The sequence below is a fragment of the Papio anubis genome, chromosome 8 (assembly GCF_008728515.1).
Source record: "Papio anubis isolate 15944 chromosome 8, Panubis1.0, whole genome shotgun sequence".
Lineage (NCBI taxonomy): Eukaryota > Metazoa > Chordata > Mammalia > Primates > Cercopithecidae > Papio > Papio anubis.
Window position 1 is genome coordinate 51,447,603 of NC_044983.1, and position 21,153 is coordinate 51,468,755.

General features: G+C 39.7%; 1 protein-coding gene across 2 annotated transcripts in view; it reads left to right on the top strand.

The window, feature by feature from the left end:
• TGS1 (trimethylguanosine synthase 1) overlaps window positions 1–19,854 on the top strand; it is a 50,318-nt gene extending 30,464 nt beyond the window's left edge. Inside the window, exons 10-13 of one of the 2 annotated variants that reach the window (XM_003902764.4) lie at window positions 889–1,032; window positions 6,975–7,191; window positions 9,225–9,303; window positions 18,972–19,854. In XM_003902764.4, the coding sequence (XP_003902813.2) occupies window positions 889–1,032; window positions 6,975–7,191; window positions 9,225–9,303; window positions 18,972–19,094 (563 nt within the window). In that variant the 3' untranslated portion in view covers window positions 19,095–19,854. The remainder of the gene's footprint in view (window positions 1–888; window positions 1,033–6,974; window positions 7,192–9,224; window positions 9,304–18,971) is intronic. The other variant, XM_009213048.4, reaches the window with a different exon arrangement.
• The last annotated feature ends 1,299 nt before the right edge of the window (window positions 19,855–21,153 follow it).

Sequence of the window (21,153 nt, forward strand, 5' to 3'; positions counted from 1 at the left end):
AGGAGGTCAGTATTCTGTTTCCTCTAGAATGGACACAGGACCTCATTTCTGAAAATGATGAGGGCTCTGCTCTTCCTATACTTCTGCAGCCCTGTTGCCTTTTGCTATCAGCTCCTGCTTTTTCTGACCCTTTAAAAACATGCAGTTTTGGCCAGGCATGGTGGCTCACACCTGTAATCCCAGCACTTTGGGAGACTGAGGCAGGCACATGACTTGAGGCTAGGAGTTCAAGACCAACCTGGCTAACATGGCAAAACCCCATCTCTCCTAAAAATACAAAAATTGGCTGGCTGTGGTCGCTTGTGCCTGTAGTCCCAACTACTCAGGAGGCTGAGGCGTGAGAATCGCTTGAAGCCAGGAGGCAGAAGTTGCGGCGAGCCAAGATCATGCCGTTGCACTCCAACCTGGGCAACAGAGCAAGACACTGTCTCCAAAAAAAAAAAAAAAATTCCTTTTTTTCTGGAGTGTCCAATACAAATCCAGGCTATTGCTTCAACCTTAGGAGTGAAATTATTGGGAAACTCAGTGGAGTGTGGGGAGCTAGCCAATTAGAGCAGCTTGTTCTCTATTTTCCACAGGAGTCAGTAGTTAAAGCCTCAAACAGAAACATCAAAATTGTAATTCAGTTATTGCAGAGATGGAGGTACACAGTGTTACAAGAGAATTCGGTTAAGAATGAGGTCATCATTTCTGTGGAAATTGGGAATGGTGCTGCTTTTTATAACAAACTTTGAAATTTTTTTCGTTAAAACTGGGTAATTTATAATTTTTTAAAAAGGGAAACTAAGCTTTTTAAAAGTATGTAAGATATAGTAATGTTTGCTATGTTTATGCTTGCCTTGGCTTCTTGAAATTGAACATGTTAACACAAATATTCTTCCTTTGCAGAGGGCTGGTTTTCAGTTACACCCGAGAAGATTGCTGAACACATTGCTGGCCGTGTTAGTCAGTCCTTCAAGTGTGATATTGTAGTAGACGCATTCTGTGGGGTTGGAGGAAATACCATTCAGTTTGCCTTAACAGGAATGAGAGGTAATTAGCCATCAATGGGAGAGAACTATTTTATGTCCAGTTTATTCAGTAAATGTTTCAATTTTGCTACAGCCTATCTTACTGAGATTTAATATATAATTAATAATTTAATATGAAATGATATAATAGCTAGCATATATTAAGCATATACTTTGTATTGCATACTGGTGTAAATGCTTCCTACAGTTGACACTTGGACAATACGGGGTTGAACTGCATGAGTCCATTTATACCCAGATTTTTTTCAGTAAATAAATTGGAAAATGTTCTGGAGATTTGTGACAATTTAAAAAAAAAAAAAAATGCAGGTGAATCCCCTGTAGCCTAGATACATTGAAATAATTTAAAAGTTAAGAATGTCATGAATACATCAAACATATGTAGATACTAGTTTGTTTTATCATTTACTACCATAAAATATGCACAAATCTGTTGTAAAAAGTTAAAATTTGCCTGGGCACGGCAGTTTATGCCCATAATTCTAGCAATTTGGGAGTTAGAGGCAAGAGGATCACTTGAGGCCAGGAGTTTGAGACCAACCTGGTCTCTAGAAAAAAAATTTAAAAATTGACCAGGCACAGTGGCTTATGCCTGTAATCCCAGCACTTTGGGAGGCTGAGGTGGACAGGTCACCTGAGGTCGGGAGTTCGACACCAGCCTGGCCAACATGGCGAAACCTCGTCTACTAAAAGTACAAAAATTAGCTGGGCGTGGTGGCATGCACCTGTAGTCGCAGCTATGGGAGGCTGAGACAGGAGACTCACTTGAACCCAGGAGGCGGAGGCTGCAGTGAGCTGAGATCATGCCATTGCACTCCAGCCTGGGCAACAAAGTGAGACTCCATCTAAAGAAAAAATTTAAAAATTAGCCAGGCATGGTGGTGTGTGCCTATAGTCCCAGCTACTCAGGCTGAGATGGGAGGATGACCTGAGCCCAGAAATTGCAGGCTGCAGTGGTGCTGGAGTGCACCACTGCATTCCAGCTGGGGCAACAGAGTGAGACCCAGGCTCTTAAAAAAAATTATAGGCTGGGCATGGTGGCTCATGCCTGTAATCCCAGCAGTTTGGGAGGCCGAGGTGGGCCGATCACTTGAGGTCGGGAGTTCGCGACCAGCCTGACCAACATGGAAAAACCCCATCTCTACTAAAAATACAAAATTAACCAGGTGTGGTGGCGCATGCCTGTCATCCCAGCTACTCAGAAGGCTGAGGCAAGAGAATTGGTTGAACCCGGGAGGTGGAGGTTGCAGTGAGCCGAGATCATGCCACTGCATTCCAACCTGGGCAACAGAGCGAGACTCCATCTAAAAAAAAAAAAAAAAAAAAAAAAAACCTACCTTATCAATAAATACAGTACTGTAAATGTATTTTCCTTATGATTTACTTAGTAACAGTTTTTTTCTCTAAGTTCCTTTATTTTAGGAATACTATGTATAATACATACAACGTACAAAATATGTGTTAATTAGCTGTTTATTGATGAGGCTTCAGGTCAACGGGAGGCTATTAAAAGTTAAGTTTGGGGAGTCCAAAATTATATACAGATTTTTGACTTCACAAGGGGTCAGGGCTCCTAATGTCCATGTTAAGGGCCAACTATATGTATTAATTTATTTAATCAACAATCTTGTGAATTATGTCTTACTATCTGTGCTTCACAGATAAACTGAGACATAAAGAGATGAAATAACTTGCCCAAGATTATACTGACACACCTACTAACTTGAAGCCAAGATCATAATATTTTATAAAACCAAAAATACCAAAACGGGAGAGTATTGAACAGTAGACAGGGAGTCCCAACCTTTGCACTCACTATCTTTATGACTTTGGACATCATTTAACCTTAATTTAAAGGAGACATTGAATTTAGATGACCACTGTGACACTTTTCAAAAAGCTTTAAATTTCAGAGACTACAAATTATTTAAATATTACCTCATTGTCATATAATATTTGTTGCTTGACTTTGGGATCACAAGAAAGAAAACCCCTACCACTGTGTAACTGCCAGTAACTGTGTCAAGTAGGTAATGTGCTTTTCCCCAGGGGAAAAAATGGGTTGAAGAAGTTGAACATTCTGCCCAAACTGATATAGCTGGGTCATAAAACAGGGGGGTTTTTGTTTGCTTCTTTGTTTCTTTGTTTTGTTTTTAGACAGTGTCTCACTATATCTCCCAGGCTAAAGTGTAGTGGCATGATCAGGACTCATTGCGGCCTTGACTTCCTGGGCTCAAATGATCCTCCCATCTCAGCCTCCCAAGTAGCTGAGACTACAAGCATGTGCCACCATGCCCTGCTAATTTTTTTAAAATTTTTGTATAGACAGGATCTTGCTGTATTCCCTAGACTAGTCTTAAACCCCTGGCTTTAAGCAGTCCTCTCCTTGGCCTCTAAAAGTCTGGAATTACATGAGCCACCACAGTGAGACAAGAAGCAGAGTTTTTATTTAGTTTTCATTCTGAAGATGCATATTTTTAAATATCTTCATATTATACATATCAATGATAGTTTCATTTCAACAGATTTCTACTGAATCTTATTAATTTACATGAAGTTAATGTTAAGTAGGAAGCGTAATATGATTTTGGAAAGCACGTAGTAGCTGTAGAAAAAAACAGACTCAGTCCTTGCTCGGTCTAGTCAGAGAAACTGACTTTAATCAAGTTGCACTGAAAATGATCTTACCGCCTTGCCATTACATAGATTTTTAAAGTCAGTGCTGATGAAATGTGGCCCCTGTTTTAATACTCCTATGCTCCAAGGCATGATATTTGCTAACTTTACATGGTCTCCTGATAGCCTAGAGATAAACTACTTTCATGTTTACTAGAGTAGTGGTTATTTTCTTTTTTCCTTGAATTTACTATTTACTACTAAAGTTCTTCTCAGACTTTGCCAGATAAGCCATTCCTATGGGCTAAAATCAATATTTATTGCCTAAAAAATGGTTTTTCCTTAAAAGTTGTAAAATGTATCTTCATTTTGGCCTTACATCATAACACAATGATTGAAACACCTGCTCCCTGATAAAGTAGCAAAGAGATGTGAAAATTTTCTCAGATTTATTACTCAGACCGTCTATATATAGGTATGTATTTCTTTTTTTTTGAGATGGAGTCTCACTCTGTTGCCCAGGTTGGAGTGCAGTGGCGCAATCTTAGCTCACTACAACCTTTGCCTCCCGGGTTCAAGTGATTCTTCTGCCTCAGCTTCCCAAATAGCTGGGACTACAGGGGCCTGCCACCACGCCCAGCTAACTTTTTTATTTTTAGTAGAGATGGGGTTTCACCATGTTGGCCACCCACCTCAGCCTCCCAATGTGCTGGGATTACAGGCGTGAGCCACCGCCCTTAGCCCATAGATTTGTATTTCTAGGAGTATAGATCTTTTGCCAAGGCTTTCTGTATTTAGTGCACATTTACTAAAGGAAGATGTCTAATGTGGGTCCCGAGCTAAAGGGACTAACCCTTAGAGATTGCCAGCCTCTGGGGAAAAACGGAGGCAGACAGCAAACCCCGTGGCCTTCCCAGTGCTGTCATGACGTAACTTCTGCCTTTGCAGCATGTGGTACTGGAAACTCAGGAACCCTCCAGCATGTTCAGGGTAGTGGAGTCCCATAACTTGCCTCCCGAACCAGAAGTGGTAGTTCACAGGTGTTCCATGAATGTCAGTTATCAGTACTCCTCCTAGTATCCCCCTAGGATGGTTGAGCTAACTACATTATGGCAGGGAATTCAAAACAATTAAAGTATAATTGATTTAGTGCGTTTGTGTGTACATATGTAAATATACACATATAATCAATTACACTTGACTGTTTTGAGTTCCCTATCATAAATGTATGTTCATGTGTGCTCATATACATACTCATATAATCAGTTATGCTTGAACAGTATGTGCGTTTATACATTTACATATATATGCAACATACATACAAAAAGATGGCATTGCATATAGTTGAGATTATCCCTTTGTGCCAGATTTATTTCCACTCAGATAGTTGCTGTCTGTGCGTAACTAAAGAGTTAGGGAATCTGTAAAGTTTTGCATGTTACTGTTGTTAAAGATATCTTTCCCCTTTGTATGTGTTCCAGTAGTTTAGCAACAGTACTGCCTGGTAGAACTTTTTGCGATGACTTATATGTTCTGTAGGTGTGCTGTCCAATATGATAGCCACATGTGGCTATTAAGCAGTTGAGGTGTGCTAGTATGACTGAGGATTAACATTTGTCAGCTTTTTTTTTTTTTTTTCAGTTGTGGGGTGGAGGTGTTTCGGTCTGTCACTCAGGCTGAAGTGCAGTGGCACAGTCTCAGCTCACTGCAGCCTCCTCCTCCTAGGCCCAAGTGATTCACTTAAACCTCCTGAGTAGCTGGGACTGCTGGCACATGCCACCCCACCTGGCTAATTTTTTGTGTTTTTGATAGAGATGAGGTTTCAAACTCCTGAGCTCAAGGGATCTACCCGCCTCAGCCTTCCAAAGTGCTGGGATTACAGGCATGAGCCACCGTGCCCAGCCAGCACTTCTTTTATGTGATAGATTGAATGCTTCCATTCTTATTAGGCCTAAAAGTCTGCCTTCAAAAGAAATACAGATGAAAATAGGATTAACTGAATAGATTTGATGTTGAAAGTCACTTTTTCTTTTGAATTTTTAGTATTATCAGCATATCTTTCCCTGTCTCTGAACTATAAATATAACAGACTGAGCAGCTGAAAAGGATCTTTTCTCTTACAAATGTGAATGTTAGTTTATTTAGAACAGGAAAAACAGCATCATAAATGTATGATTTTGCAATGCATTATAATTGGTGCTTATATTTATTGTTCAAGTGATTTAGCACATTATTTCTCAAAAACGTTAACAAATTTGGGAACTAGCATTTTCTGGAAAACAACTACATTTCCATGACAACCACGCTGTAAGCGTCACTGTTCCACTTAGCCCTTTCAAATAAAGAATACTGCCATTAACACTGGTGCACATGCAAGTGTACTGAGTAGTTTACTGCAAAACATGGATAGGCTAAAATTAAATTATGTCTATGTTGCTAATTATAAAATTGGAATAAAGTAAATGAAAGTCCATTTGGTGAAAATATTATCTGTTTCCTCTACCTAAAATGTCTCATTCAACATTATCGGCAGGTGTTTTTTTTTTTTTTTTTGAGACGGAGTCTCGCTGTGTCTCCCAGGCTGGAGTGCAGTGGCGTGATCTCGGCTCACTGCAAGCTCCGCCTCCTGGGTTCACGCCATTCTCCCGCCTCAGCCTCCCAAGTAGCTGGGACTACAGGCGCCCGCCACCACGCCCGGCTAGTTTTTTGTATTTTTAGTAGAGACAGGGTTTCACCATGTTAGCCAGGATAGTCTCGATCTCCTGACCTCGTGATCCACCCGCCTCGGCCTCCCAAAGTATCGGCAGGTGTTTTTACACTTCTTCTTCATCACTTGGCTATATAAGTTTGTAAAAATGTGTTTTATTTTGGTTTTCCTTAGAAGTTGTCGAATTTGTGTTCATTTGGGCATTGCTACATTTTGAGGAAGTTTGTCTTTTCCAAAACCTAGCATTATAGGCTGTCCATACAGTGACCTTTTCAAGTGTTTCCTGCTCAGGCTGTAGCACAGCACAGTGGTGGCCACATATTTGGCACTCAGTAGATATTTTGTGGCAGGTATTACCACTTGCTTAGGAAAAGCTGTAGAATGAGACAAGAAAGCCAAGACCTTCAGTCACATTTTCTTGGTACAACACAAGTGAATCTTTCTAATTTAAATCAAAAATTTAAACGGAAGTCTATATATTGGGTATATGTGGCCAAATGTCTCCTCCTCTTTAAAAAGAGTTCTTATACAGAAGATGACAGACTATTCAAAAGATAAACTATCTTATATAAGTAATAATCAGTGTCAATTAACTCATTTTTTTCTTTTCCCATTTTTAGTGATTGCCATTGATATCGATCCTGTTAAGATTGCCCTTGCTCGTAATAATGCAGAAGTTTATGGGATAGCAGATAAGATAGAGTTCATCTGTGGAGATTTCTTGCTGCTGGCTGCTTGTTTAAAGGCTGATGTTGTGTTCCTCAGCCCGCCTTGGGGAGGGCCAGACTATGCCACTGCAGAGACCTTTGACATTAGGACGATGATGTCTCCTGATGGATATCCTTTGGAAGTCTTAAGAGTTTACTGAAACAGTGATTGTGGAGAGAAAGGAGCATGAGAGTGAGAGAAACAGGGAGTGTGGGAGGGTGGACGGGGTGGCTCACATTTGTAATCCTAGCACATTGGGAGGCTGAGGCAGGTGGATCACCTGAGGTCAGGAGTTCGAGACCAGCCTGGCCAACATGATGAAACCCCGTCTCTACTAAAAATACAAAAATTAGCCGAGCGTGGTGGCACGTGCGTGTAGTCCAGCTACTCGGGAGGCCAAAGCACAAGAATCACTTGAACTCAGGAGGCAGAGGTTGCAGTGACCTGAGATCGCGCCACTGCACTCGACCCTGGGGAACAGAGCGCGACTCTGTCTTAAAAGAGAGAGAGAGATTGGCCAGGCACAGTGGCTCACGCCTGTAATCTCAGCACTTTGGGAGGCCGAGGCAGGTGGATCACGAGGTCAGGAGATCAAGACCATCCTGGCTAACACGGTGAAACCCCGTCTCTACTAAAAATAACAAAAAAATAGCCAAGCATGGTGGCACGCGCCTGTACTCCCAGCAACTCAGGAGGCTGAGGCAGGAGAATCGCTTGGACCTGGGAGGCTGAGGTTCCGGTGAGCTGAGATTGCGCCACTGCACTCCAGCCTAGGCGACAGGGCGAGACTCCCATCTCAAAAAAAAGAGAGAGAGAAATTAGTGAAGAGGCAGAATATTACCTAACAGCATTTGGTAAATTCTAGTTTATTTTACATAAAAAGCAGGTATGTAAAAATTATGTGGGGGTCGATCTCCAAAAGTGATGACAAATAGGAGGTCATGTTTCCCTTGCTTGCTGTTCAATTTTACCATTATAAAACAAGGACTAGAACACAAAGATTGGACTTATTGTCTTGTGAATTGGGAATTTCCTCAAAAAATATCCCTGGAGTTTGTCGGTAACCATTCTATAACTCTTCAGTTGACACTGATGCTGGCTAATTTGCTGTATATCTTCCCATTTTTCCTGTTACTCTTCCAGGATGTCAAAGCAAAACCTTATTTCATGGAGTAACATTTGTTATTTGTCCCTTTTGCTACCTGCCACTCCACAGTAATCATCTGTTTGACTCTTAACAGGAAACATTTCTAAATTGCTATTAAAATTTAGAGTGTACTCCGGGGTGTGGTGGCTCACACTTGTACTCCCAGCACTTTGGGAGGCCAAGGCAGGCAAATCACTTGAGGTCAGGAGTTCAAGACCAGCCTGAACAACACGGCTGAACCCCGTCTCTACTAAAAATATAAAAATTAGCTGGGCATGATGGTGTGCGCCTGTAATCTCAGCTACTCAGGAAGCTGAGGCAGAAGAACCGCTTGAACCTGCCACTGTACTCCAGCCTGAGTGACAGAGCAAGACTCTGTCTCAAAAAAAATAATAATTTACAGTGTAAATTAGCTGGGCATGGTGGCACATGCCTATAATCCTGTAGTCCCAGCTACTCAGGAGGCTGAGGCAGGAGAATCACTTGAACCCAGGAGGAGGTTGCAGTGAACTGAGATTGCACTACTCTACTCCAGCCTGGGCAGCAGAGCCAGACCCTGTCTCAAAAATAAATAAATAAGCAGAGCCAGACTCTATCTCAAGAATAATAAATAAAATCAAAAATTAAAAAATAAAATTTAGAGTGTAGACTACGATGGCCCTGGTTACTTTATTCTTTACTGGGAATACGTGGTATTGTGCTTTCCTATTTCCTATTCTGTTTTTCAATCATTAGGAAATGACAGAGAAAGGATCTGTATTTCTGACTCTTGCCTAGTACCTACCACTAGGATAATTGAAATCGATTTAACTATTAGTCTTTGAATTATCGATACAGTATTTTGCTGAATTACAAAATTTTGTATGTAATTCTCTTTTAGGTTCCATTAAAGGGTTTAAGTTTTTGCTTTTTAGTTATATTTTGAAATACATTTGAGTTATGATAAGTAAAACATACCTCTTTCTGATTAGAAATTAGCTGCTGTTTTCATTATTTTTCCTTAACTGCTGTCCACCTTTGAAATTTTCAGACTTTCCAAGAAGATCACTAATAATATTGTTTATTTTCTTCCAAGAAATGCTGATATTGACCAGGTAAGCCATTACTGAAAAACTTCTATGAGTTTCTGTCTTAACTGTTACAAGTACAGTAAAAGATACAGGACGTTTCCTTACCAGAGAATGTGTTTTTGAGTAGTCCCTGACTCACTGACTGTTCTTAGAAAACTGGAAGTATCTGGAGGTTATATTAAATGTAGACAGGCTCATTTGAGTACTTGAATAATGAGAGGAAATCACTGTTTATCATGCAATTTATGCTGATTAATTTTTTCTAGTTACATTAACACTTTCACAAAGAGAAAGTTAACTTTTTCTTTAACTTGTGTTTTTGGTTTATTTCAAAAACTTTCCAGAATTGGAGTTGGTGATTCATGTTTTTTGCCTCTAGAGGGAGTAATGACACTAGGGAATAATGAAACCAAGAAAGACTGAGATTTCAAGTGTATTATTTTATTATTATTATTTCAAGTGTATTTTTTTGCTATCAAATTTAGATCAGATTACAATGGGAAATCAACTTTTTTTAAATGAAGAAAATGTATTCATATGTAGGAACTTTTTAATGACAGTTGCAAAGAAATTGACTTTTTTTTGTTAAGGAACTTTTAGAATGTTACAACAACCTGAATTTACAGATGGTTTGGGTTCCCAAGTGTGTCACAGTCTGCTGTTTGAAACTCAGGCTGTATTTTTCTCATAGAAATGTCTGTGAAGGATAGTTAATTTCCCATCCAGGGAGATTGTACTCTTAGATAATGTTTATATCATCCTAAATAGCATGGACTCAATACAAATACAACTTATCTCAAATATTTCCATGTAAGAGATGATGCTAATTGTTTTCTGTATCTAGTGAAATGTTTTTCTAGGTCCCTTATTACCTCAATCTTCTATTCCTTTTTTCTCTTCGGAGATGATTCCAAGACATGCATTTCTTGCTAAGAACTCTAAGAACTGAGTAATTTAGAAAAATATCTTTTTGTGAGAGGCTCTTTGGAGGTAAGGTGTATACCTTACTGTTTGAAATTGCTGTTGAAACCCAAGAACTAATATTTATTTATTTATTTAATGGAGATAGGGTTTCTCTCTGTCACGCGGACTGGAATGCAGTAGCATGATTGTAGCTCACTGCAACCTCAAATTCCTGGGCTCAAGTGATCCTCCTGCCTCAGCTTTCTAAAATGCTAGGATCTCAAATCCAATTCAGAAAGCCCAGAGTAAACATATTTTATCTGCTTGATGCCTGTATCTTGCCATGCTTTCCTTTCTTTCTTTCCTTGGACAGCCGGAGAATTCCAACTAATTCTAGCTTTGGATTTACCATGCTTCGCAAACATGAAAGGTTTCTCTTTTAAGTGGTAAACCTATTGAATATATTAATAGATAAAAATCTCTGAACAGACAAGGACTTAGTCCTTCCCAAAGGAAGATGCAGGCAGCAATTATCAAACACCACCTTTGTGTGAAATCCTTGTGGGTGGAATCTCTGACATAAGGAGTCTTGTCTCTTAGCCCAAGGCAAGAACGAAGAGAGGAAGTCTGCTGGTCTATTTGATATGGCAGCTCCTTATCCTTGTTTAATTTTATAATTAGACATAAAGTATTTAGTCTCAGAAGAGTGATAGCATTTGTACTTTCCAGGTAAGATAATTTAAGTTACTTATCTTTATGTTATAATATGTATCTTGCCAATACAGAGAGCAGGGCAACATTAAGCAACATCCCTAAGAATTATGTTTAAAAAATGAACTGTATTGTGTTAATTCCTGGCCTTTGTCTAGCAGACACACTCTACCCTTCCATGGCTTCCCCAGGCACATGTCATGGTAACATTTGGGCCAGGCAAACCCTACCTACTTTATTTCCTCATAAAGTGGAGAAGTTTACAAATTAACTAATAATTAAATAAACCCTAAGTATAAAATTGTTGTTAGATTTAATAATGGGATTCATCTCTCTTTTTTTTTTTTGTTTTTGTTTTTGTTTTTGAGACAGAGTCTTGCTCTGTCACCCAGGCTGGAGTGCAATGGCACGATCTCGGCTCACTGCAACCTCTGCCTGCCTCCCGGGTTCAAGCGATTCTCCTGCCTCAACCTCCCAAGTAGTTGGGACTACAGGCGCGCACCACCACGCCCAGCTAATTTTTGTATTTTTATTAGAGACAGGTTTCACCATGTTGGCCAGGATGGTCTCGATCTCTTGACCTCTTGATCCGCCCACCTCGGCCTCCCAAAGTGCTGGGATTACAGGCATGAGCCACCGCCCCTTGCCCTCATCTCTCCTTAGTTGGCAGAGTACTTGAAGCTCCAATTGTCTTTTTATATTTTGTTCTATAATGTCTAGGAAGGGAAACGTTCCTCATTGTAACAGTCACTTCTAATAGTTTATTTTGGTAGATAGGTAGGTAGATGGATAGATAGGTCGATAGGAATGAGGTACTTATAGGTAATACTTCTAAAACTTATCATAAGAATAGAATTGTAAGTATTTGAATAATGAACTGTTTGTAAATATGAAAAACTATTAAGTAATATTGTTATGTGGAAAATGTTTTAAATATAACTAAATTCAGTTTATTAGCATTTTTGGTGGTTTTGGCTAAATACAATAAAAATGTATCACAGATTTATTTGCAAATATTCTAAGTAATTATAGTATCTGTGTACTTAATAAATGGAAGATTGGGCCCTAACTGGTTTCTAAATACTCGATTTTTTTAATTTGTGTCAAATTTTTCTGAATTAAGTTAATATAGTGGAAATCTAATCTAATGGTAGCTCTCGTATAAGTAGAGAACATTAGTCCAGGTTTAGGAACCAGAAGCATGAGAGAGTAAAAAGAAGGCTAAGAACTGGATTGGGCTTCTGGTACATGTTGGAATAGTAGACTCCAAGCTAGTTACTTGAAAATAGCCTTTACAGCTCATAGCACTCCACAGTGCGTTCATTCCTACCACACTAAGAATACCCTGCATTCATACACTATACATCTACAGCATAGGAGCTGGCATACATGCTTAGGTAGGGTGTACAGTGTCCTCTTAGCCATTTCATTGACTCATCATGAGATTCTGGAGCAGTATGTTTCTGAAGCACCTGATCTCATTGGTGGCTAAACTATGGAGGTATGGGGATTTGCCTGGTCATTCTGCCGCACAGCGACAGTCTTATTACACCTTGCTGTCTCCCACTGACACAGTGTTTGTTACCAAGAAGAAACAGATTTATCTGTTACCACAATATTAGCTCACCATGAGATTGGAGCAATAAGTAGAATTTGACTCTTTCAGTAATTGGTTCCCAATTTTTTTTGAGACAGAGCCAGGCCAGAGGACAGTGGCATGATCACGGCTCTCTGCAGCCTCCCAGACTGAAACGATTCTCCCACCTCTGTCTCCCAAGTACCTGGGACTACAGGTGTGCACCACCACACCTGGCTAGTTTTTATATTTTTTTGCAGAGATGGGGTTTCGCCATGTTGGCCAGCTATTCTTCACCTCAGCATCCCAAAGTGCTGGGATTACAGGCATGAACCACTGCACCCAGCCTGGTTCCCAGTTTTTTTGTTTGTTTGTTGTTTTGTTTTGTTTTGTTTTGAGATGGAGTATCTCTCTGTGGCCCAGGCTGGAGTGCAGTGGCGTGATCTCAGCTCACTGCAAGCTCCGCCTTCTGGGTTCACGCCATTCTCCTGCCTCAGCCCCCCGAGTAGCTGGGACTACAGGCGCTCACCACCACGCCCGGCTAATTTTTTTGTATTTTTAGTAGAGACGGGGTTTCACCGTATTAGCAAGGATGGTCTTGATCTCCTGACCTAGTGATCCGCCCACCTCAGCCTCCCAAAGTGCTGGGATTACAGGCGTGAACCACCGCGTCCGGCCCAGTTCCCAGTTTTCTAGACCAACTCGATTCTTAGTGAAATCACTGCTTAATCATACACTGCAATTCATGATAAATACGTGATCAGTTCCTAATATTTACTAGCCAGCTTTTCCCTTGGGAAGTTTGCTGCTGCACAATTAGAGCAGAATCGTTTGCTCTTAAACCGTATATATTGTCATGCTCTAGAGGGGTTGTGGAACTGATTGGCCTCATAGTTGACTTGGGAAGACACAAATGCAGTTTTGCTGAAATGTTTCTAAATATAGCTTGTATCTCCTTCACTTCTGTGGGTAACTTTTCTCACTAAATGATGGAGATAGAAATTAGAGGGATACCCAGCTCTTCTGCGCCACACAGTGCTATCTGCCAGTCCTGTACTGATAGCCTGTGCTTCCTGTAATTTGTTGAACAGTCTTCATGTTTCCGGTATCTGGTTCTGAGAATGAGTGAAGGACAGAACTTAGTGAACTGGTTGTTTTTGGGTTTCGGTGGGGTTTTTTCCTTCTTTGGAGGCAGAGCCTCGCTGTATCCACGAGGCTGGAGTACAGTCACATGATCACAGCTCACTGCAGCCTCAAACCCCAAGCTCAAACAATCCTCCTACCTCAGCCTTCAGAGAACCATATGCACGGGCCACCACGCCTGGGTAATTTTTTTATTTTTTGTAGAGACAGGGTTTCACCACGTTGCCCAGGCTGGACTTCTGGGCTAAAGCAGTCTTTCTACTTCAGCCACCCAAAGTTCTGGGATTACAGGCATGAGCCACCGTAACTGGCCTGGTAGCCTCCTTTTAGGACACCAGTGTAAGTTAGCTTGTGATGCCTTTGTTTTTTTTTTTTTTGAGACGGAGTTTTGCTGTTGTTGCCCAGGCTGGAGTGCAATGGCCTGATCTCAGCTCATCACAACCTCCACTTCCCGGGTTCAAGCCATTCTCCTGCCTCAGCCTCCCAAGTAGCTGGGATTACAGGCATGCACCACTATGCCCGGCTAATTTATTTTTAGTAGAGACGGGATTTCTCCATGTTGGTCAGGCTGGTCTCGAACTCCCGACCTCAGGTGATCTGCCCGCCTCAGCCTCCCAAAGTGCTGGGATTACAGGCCTGAGCCACTATGCCCGGCAGCCTGGAAGAATTTTTTTTTGACCTATCACCAGGTGTTCCTGTTGATGATGGTGGCTTTAAGATGTATTTACTTAAGCATAGAAATCTCATTTCTGTTTACCATGTGCAGAGAATGGAACTAATTTAATGAATATTTTTAAGTTTGAATGACGCCTGATTTTCTGCTGACTAAAAAATATTTTCTTCTTTCACCTCCCAGAGAACTTTTAATTACCAGAAATGTTTTCTCAACTTTGTTTTATTTTCGTGTGATTATTAGTTGGATCTAGCAAAAGAAAAGAGGACAAAAAGAACTAGTGGTAAGGCACTTACTTGGCCTGTGTGACATTAGGTTTGTAGTCACAGCCAGTATTTCAGATGCTTGCTGCTGCTAGCATTGTATTTGACACAGATCTGAAGGCCACATAAAATGGTCTTTATCTGGTACAATTATCTTCTACCCACATTTCTGCATATCATAGATACAATCTCTTCCATGTAGTAATAGGGCATTTTTCAGTGCTCTGATGTTTCTGTGTCTTTCTTGTAGTAAAGTGTATCTATGATTAGTAATTATTATATATTCTTCCAGTAGGATGCAGTTGGGAGGTTATTTTCTCTCATTCAGTTATCATGCACTTTTACTTTATTCAGTTTCTTTTGAAAAAATGCAGTTTTGCTCCGGGCACAGTGGCTCATGCCTGTAATCCCAACACTTTGGGAGGCCGAGGCAGGTGGATCACCTGAGGTCAGGAGTTTTGAGACCAGCCTGGCCAACATGGTGAAACCCCATCCCTAATAAAAATACAAAACTTAGCCGAGTGCAGTGGTGGGTGCCTGTGATCCCAGCCACTCGGGAGGCTGAGGCAGGAGAATCGCTTGAACACAGGAGGCAGAGGTTTCAGTGAGCCGAGATTGTGCCACTGTACTCCAGCCTAGGTGATAGAGTCAGACTCATCTCAAAAAAAAGAAAAAAAAATGCAGTTTTGAATGTATATTTGATGCTTAAATCTTCTGTACTTTAACACCTTCATTGTGATCTTTTCTGTTTCTCCTTTCCCAGTCCCCAAATAACTTTATTGCCTGATGTCAAATCTAGTCGAGAGTTCAGTCCTTAATTCTAGTTTTGTTCCAAATTAATTGGGATTTATTTTAGTAAAATTAATATATTTAGGTAATATGCCAAAAAGTGGAAAGTAATCCAGAGCTGCTAATCTTTATCTGTTTCTACCTGCTGTTATCCCTCTCTGCGTCCTTCCTACCCTCTCTTCCTCTCACAGTTTACTAAATTCTAAGAAAGGGGAGGGAACCAAATAACATTTTGCCAGCTAAACCTTCTAGTGAAAAATAAGGACAGCTAGAAAATGGCATTCATTAAATTTGTCTGAAGCAAGGTTATTTTGCTTGAATTACTAAATTTTTAGTCTTTCCAACTGCAAAATTCTAACTTTTAAAATATATGTAGTTGTGAAAATGTGAAAAAGTACAAAAAGGCTAAAGTTAGAAATTATTTGTAATCAGAACACATGAAAGTAACATGTTAAGTTAAAAAAAAATTGTTTCTAAACACTAAGTAGATAAGAGTTTTCTCACTATATTTTGTCACATAGGTTCACCCTCTTCTTCAGTATTAGGAACAATATTTGTTTTATTTGTCCATCATCTGACTCTCCCAACTAGAATGTAAAATTCATGAAGGTGGGGATTTTTGTTTGTTTGTTGCTATACTACACTACCTAGAACAGACACCTGTAAGCTCTCAGTAATAGTTATTGAATAAAGTAATTTATGAACTCTTTTGCACAGACTTCAGAACTCAACGATTTCTGAGAAAACTCCCATCTTACCTTCATTTTTTATTGTAATCCCAAGCAGCCACATCTAGACAACCCTCTGAAAGGTATTAAGAGATACAAAAAAAATTACCCTATCTTCTCAGAAATTGGTTTTTGTGTAATCCTATTTATGGCTTATATAAGAAATAATAATTATATTTATAGTACCTTTTTTTTTTTTTTCAAGTAAACCTCAGAAATGATTTTTCTTTTCTTTAAAATGCTCTTTTAGGGAGAGAGACAGTATTCCTATTTTTTGGATTTAGAAAGCCAAAGCCTATTTTAATGGCTTTCTTAACAACAGCAAAAATGTTTTTTTTTTGTTGTTTTTTTTTGTTTTTTTTTTTTTGTTTTTGGTTTTTTGTTTTTTTTTTTCCTGGCGATGGAGTCTCGCTGTGTAGCCCAGGCTGGAGTGCAGTGGCACAATCTTGGCTCACTGCAAGCTCTGCCTCCTGGGTTCATGCCATTCTCCTGCCTCAACCTCCTAAGTAGCTGGGACTACAGGTGCCCACCACCACACCCGGCTAATTTTTTGTATTTTTAGTAGAGACAGGGTTTCACTGTGTTAGCAAGGATGGTCTCGATCTCCTGACCTCGTGATCCGCCCGCCTTGGCCTCCCAAAGTGCTGGGATTACAGGCATGAGACACCACGCCAGGCCTAAAAATGGCTTTTTAAATTAATGCAGCAAATTATTGGTAGAACTGGGGATTTTTAAGTTATTTGTTAAAAGGCACAGCAGAAATGCTACATTTGAGTTATATCTCAACTCAAAGAAAAATTATTGTGGAAAAGTGATAAACTGTTCAAAATGGCTTTTATTGGCTAAAGACAAAATAACTTTTTTTTTTTTTTTTTTTTTTGTCCTTTCTTGTAAAAATATCAGACTGGCATAAAGATACCAAAAAAGAAATTAATAAATTCTTATATATTTCTATTTGAGTGTACTTTGGTTTTTTTTTAATTTTATATTTACTTTTAAAATATCCCTTACAAAAAAAAAAAAAAAATAGTAGGGAGAGTGCATTTAATCATTATAAGGGATACTGTATTTGACTTATTTTCACATAGTGTACCATGGAATGACTGGTTGATTATTCCCTATTTCTGTGTCTGTGACTTTTTACATACTCACTGGAAATGCATAATAAATCTTCCCTTCTACCAGAAGCTGGGGTGGTATGCATAATACCACTGAGATTACATTCTCTCAACCCTTAAAACCAAACCAGACTGACTGAACACCTCTCTTTACAAAATACACAACTATAATTTTGCTGATTGCAGTTACAGAAAATGCTTGTTTCTTGTTGTTTATGCCTGTCCCTAATACTTTGGGTGTGCTTTTTTCTATTGCTGTGTCTTCTATTCTATTCTATTCTCTGATTGCCAGGGCTCCCCACTGCATTCTGCCTTCTCTTGATCTTTCCTCTTACTACCCTGAAAAACTGATCTCTGGTGAAATAATCATGAGTTACAAAGTAACATATTTGCTATTTAAAAGATTTCTGAGAGTTTGGTTGACAAAAGTACTGAACAAAAACAAAACCTTACCTGTATAAGAACTTAGGGTAAAACATTACTACTTTATAATGTACCAAGGTGAGTGCAAGCATTACTGTCATGGAACAAAAGAATCTTTAGCAGCTAACTGCCCCATTCCACTGTCAAATGCTGGTCATTTGGCTAGCATCCTTTTGATGCTAACTGTGGAGGTGGGGAAGGAGCAGTGCTTTCAGCTTCCTAATAAAGGAGTCAGTCACTGTATTCTGGTAGACCTCAAAAAGAGCAATGTATTTTACCAAAATTGTTGTAGAAAGCATTTAAAATACATAAAGGGGCAACAGGTAGAAGAGGTGGTCCAAGGTGAGAGAAAAGAAAGGAGATCAGTGAGAGAAGGAAAAGTCACTAGAGGCTAGACTCCTCATGAGAGTAGGGATCCTGGCCTGGATCAGAGCTAGGATTATGTAGCAGGTACTCAGTAAATACTGTCGAATGAATAAGAGGGTGAGATGCAGACAGTAAGATGAACAGGACAAAGGCTTTCAGGAAAGGGAAATACTCTTTAAATATTTTTGTTAAGAAATAAACCTGGGGAGGAGGAGGAAAAAGGGTGAGAAAAATAGTAATAATATTTTAAAAATAAACCTAGGCCAGGTGCGGTGGCCTGTAATCCCAGCACTTTGGGAGGCTGGGCCGAGCAGATCACCAGGTCAGGAGTTCAAGACCAACCTGGCCAACTTGGTGAAACTCCATTTCTACTAAAAAAAAATACAAAAATTAGCTGGTCATGGTGGCATGCACGTGTAATCTCAGCTACTCAGGAGGCTGAGGCAGGAGAATTCCTTGAACCTGGAAGGCAGAGATTGCAGTGAACCGAGACCGCACCACTGCACACCAGCCTGGGCGACAGAGTAGGACTCCATCTCAAAAAACAAAAAAAATAAATAAACATGACTTTGGGAGACAGAGGTGAGAGGAATGCTTAAGACCAGGCATTCAAGACAAGCTTGGGCAACAAAGTGAGACCCTGCCTCTAATGTTTAAAAATAAAAATAAAAATTTTTAATAAATCTGATGTTTGGGAAGGATTTGTTCATTTTTTTTCTTCCTCTGAGTTCTTTAGCTATGGCGTTGGAGAGATCAAGTCCTATACAACAGCGTAACACTATGAACTTTCCTATAATATCAGAAGGACCTGAAACAAGTATTCCTACCACCAAATACTGCATCGATGCCTGGGAAGTAGCAGTGAACATTTGAGATGCCTCGTTATTCAAAGGACTTAAAAGCCAGAGTCTTCCTATTATTTGACAAAACAGTACAAATGGAAGACTTTTGAAATTATGCTTATGTGTGTGTGTGACTTTCTTCTGTTCATCTTTTTAGGTGGCATCCTTAGCTGGGCCTGGAGGGCAAGTGGAAATAGAACAGAACTTCCTTAACAATAAATTGAAGACAATCACTGCATATTTTGGTGACCTAATTCGAAGACCAGCCTCTGAAACCTAACTATGCAGCAGTGTGAGAACCAAAGATCATGGAGTGGTCAAAACATTCAGATGAGACATTTGGCATGTCTTCCTTTATTCGCTGATATATTCTATCCATGGTCTTATATCACTGTATGAAATGGAAACTTACAGGACTCAAATATCAGTGAAATATTTTGAGATCTTTGAATAATTCCTTTAGAGGAATTATACAAAATTAATATATATGAGTTCTTTGTAATTTTTTTTTTTTTTTTTTTTTGAGACAGGATCTCACTCTGTCACCCAGGCTGGAGTGCAGTGTCATGATCACAGCTCACTGCAGGTTCAACCTTCTGAGCTCAAACAATCCTTCTGCCTCAGTCCCCCCAGTAGCTGGGGCTTTAGGTGGGCACTGCCACACGAGACTAATTTTTGTATTTTTTATAGAGACGAGGTCTCACCATGTTGGTCAGGCTGGTGTCAAACTCCCTGGGCTCAAGTCAGTCCGCCCACCTTACCCTCCCCAAGTGCTGGGATTACAGGCATGAGCTACTGTGCCCAGCCTTACGGACGTCCTTTTGAAGTATCTTTTTCACTCATAGAATGTGAATACATTTATTTAGACTTTTTCTAGAACTTTCCTGTTTTCATGTCTTTGCTTCATCTGGAATTGGCTTCTTGACACCCTTTTATAAAGTCTGTGTTTGTAAAATTTCCATTGCGACATCAATACGAAATATATTTTGTAATATAGGAGTTTATATTCTTTTTTTATTAAAATGGCAATGAAAGCAAAAGGGATATGTGTTGCTTAATTATTCATCTAAAAAGTGTGTTGGGGCAAAAAAATAGTGACATACAACTCTGTCCATTGAAGGTTAGACCTGTGACTTCTATATTTTAATAATATGAGCATGTTAAACATTAAACAGAACATGATATTGGCTGGGATGAGATTAGAGAATTGAAATAAATTTGGGGAATTTCCAAGAAATACTGGAAAATTAGACTAGAAAAATATCTGTTATATAAATAACTTTGTTGGAGTATGCTAATTTTAGTGTCTTGAAACTTTACAGTACAGTAGTAACTGAGCTGATCATTAAAGGTGAAATTACTTTTTTCATTAATTCACACCTTCAAAATCTGTCCAAATGTTCTTGGTTTTTAAACTTTATGTAGCATTCTTAAAGTCACTAGGGAGATGGCAGGTGAAGTAAAGGCAGATTTCCAAAATCAATTTTTTTTAGTTTTCTGTCACTTCCACAACTAATTTTCTTACTTGTATGTTAATAAAACTAACTCATCTTCCTGAACATACATGATCTTATATGAGAAGAACAGGAAGCTTAGCCTTAGTTAGCTAAAACTAAGATACTCTTGCCCACTAATCACACAGGGATAAAACTAATTAATAGACTGTTAAGATTGTCAGTACCCAATAGGATTTCAGAAGCGTTCTAGTCCATTGTGTGAATCAGGTTCAAAAAAATCTTATTAAGAAGACAAATACATAAAATGGATAAAAAGACTGGGTGCAGTGGCTCACGCCCAGCACTCTTGAGAGGCCAAGGTGGGCGGATCACCTTGTGGTCAGGAGTTCTAGACCAGCCTGGCCAGCATGGTGAAACCCCGCCTCTCTAATAAAAATGCAAAAATTAGCCGGGTGGGGTGGCACACGCCTGTAATCCCAGCTACTCAGGAAGCTGAGGTAGGAGAATTGCTTGAACCCAGAATGTATACGTTGCAGTGAGCCGAGATCATGCCACTGCACTCCTGCCTGGACAACAGAGCAAGACTCTGTCTCAAAAAAAAAATTGTGAAAGTACTCCCCACCTGCCACATTTTCTTTCCCCGTGAGACCCCATCTCAAAAAATAAGTACATAACCATAATTTGTTAATTACAGCAGTTCTCATATATTTGTTCCATGTCTATTAAAAATGATAGTACAGGTTGATATCTACGTATTTGGAGATGGGGGCTCACGCCTGTAATCCCAACACTGGGAGGCTGAGGTGGGCAGATCACCTGAGGTCAGGAGTTCAAGACCAGCCTGACCAGTGAAACCCCATCTCTAGTAAAAATACAAAAATT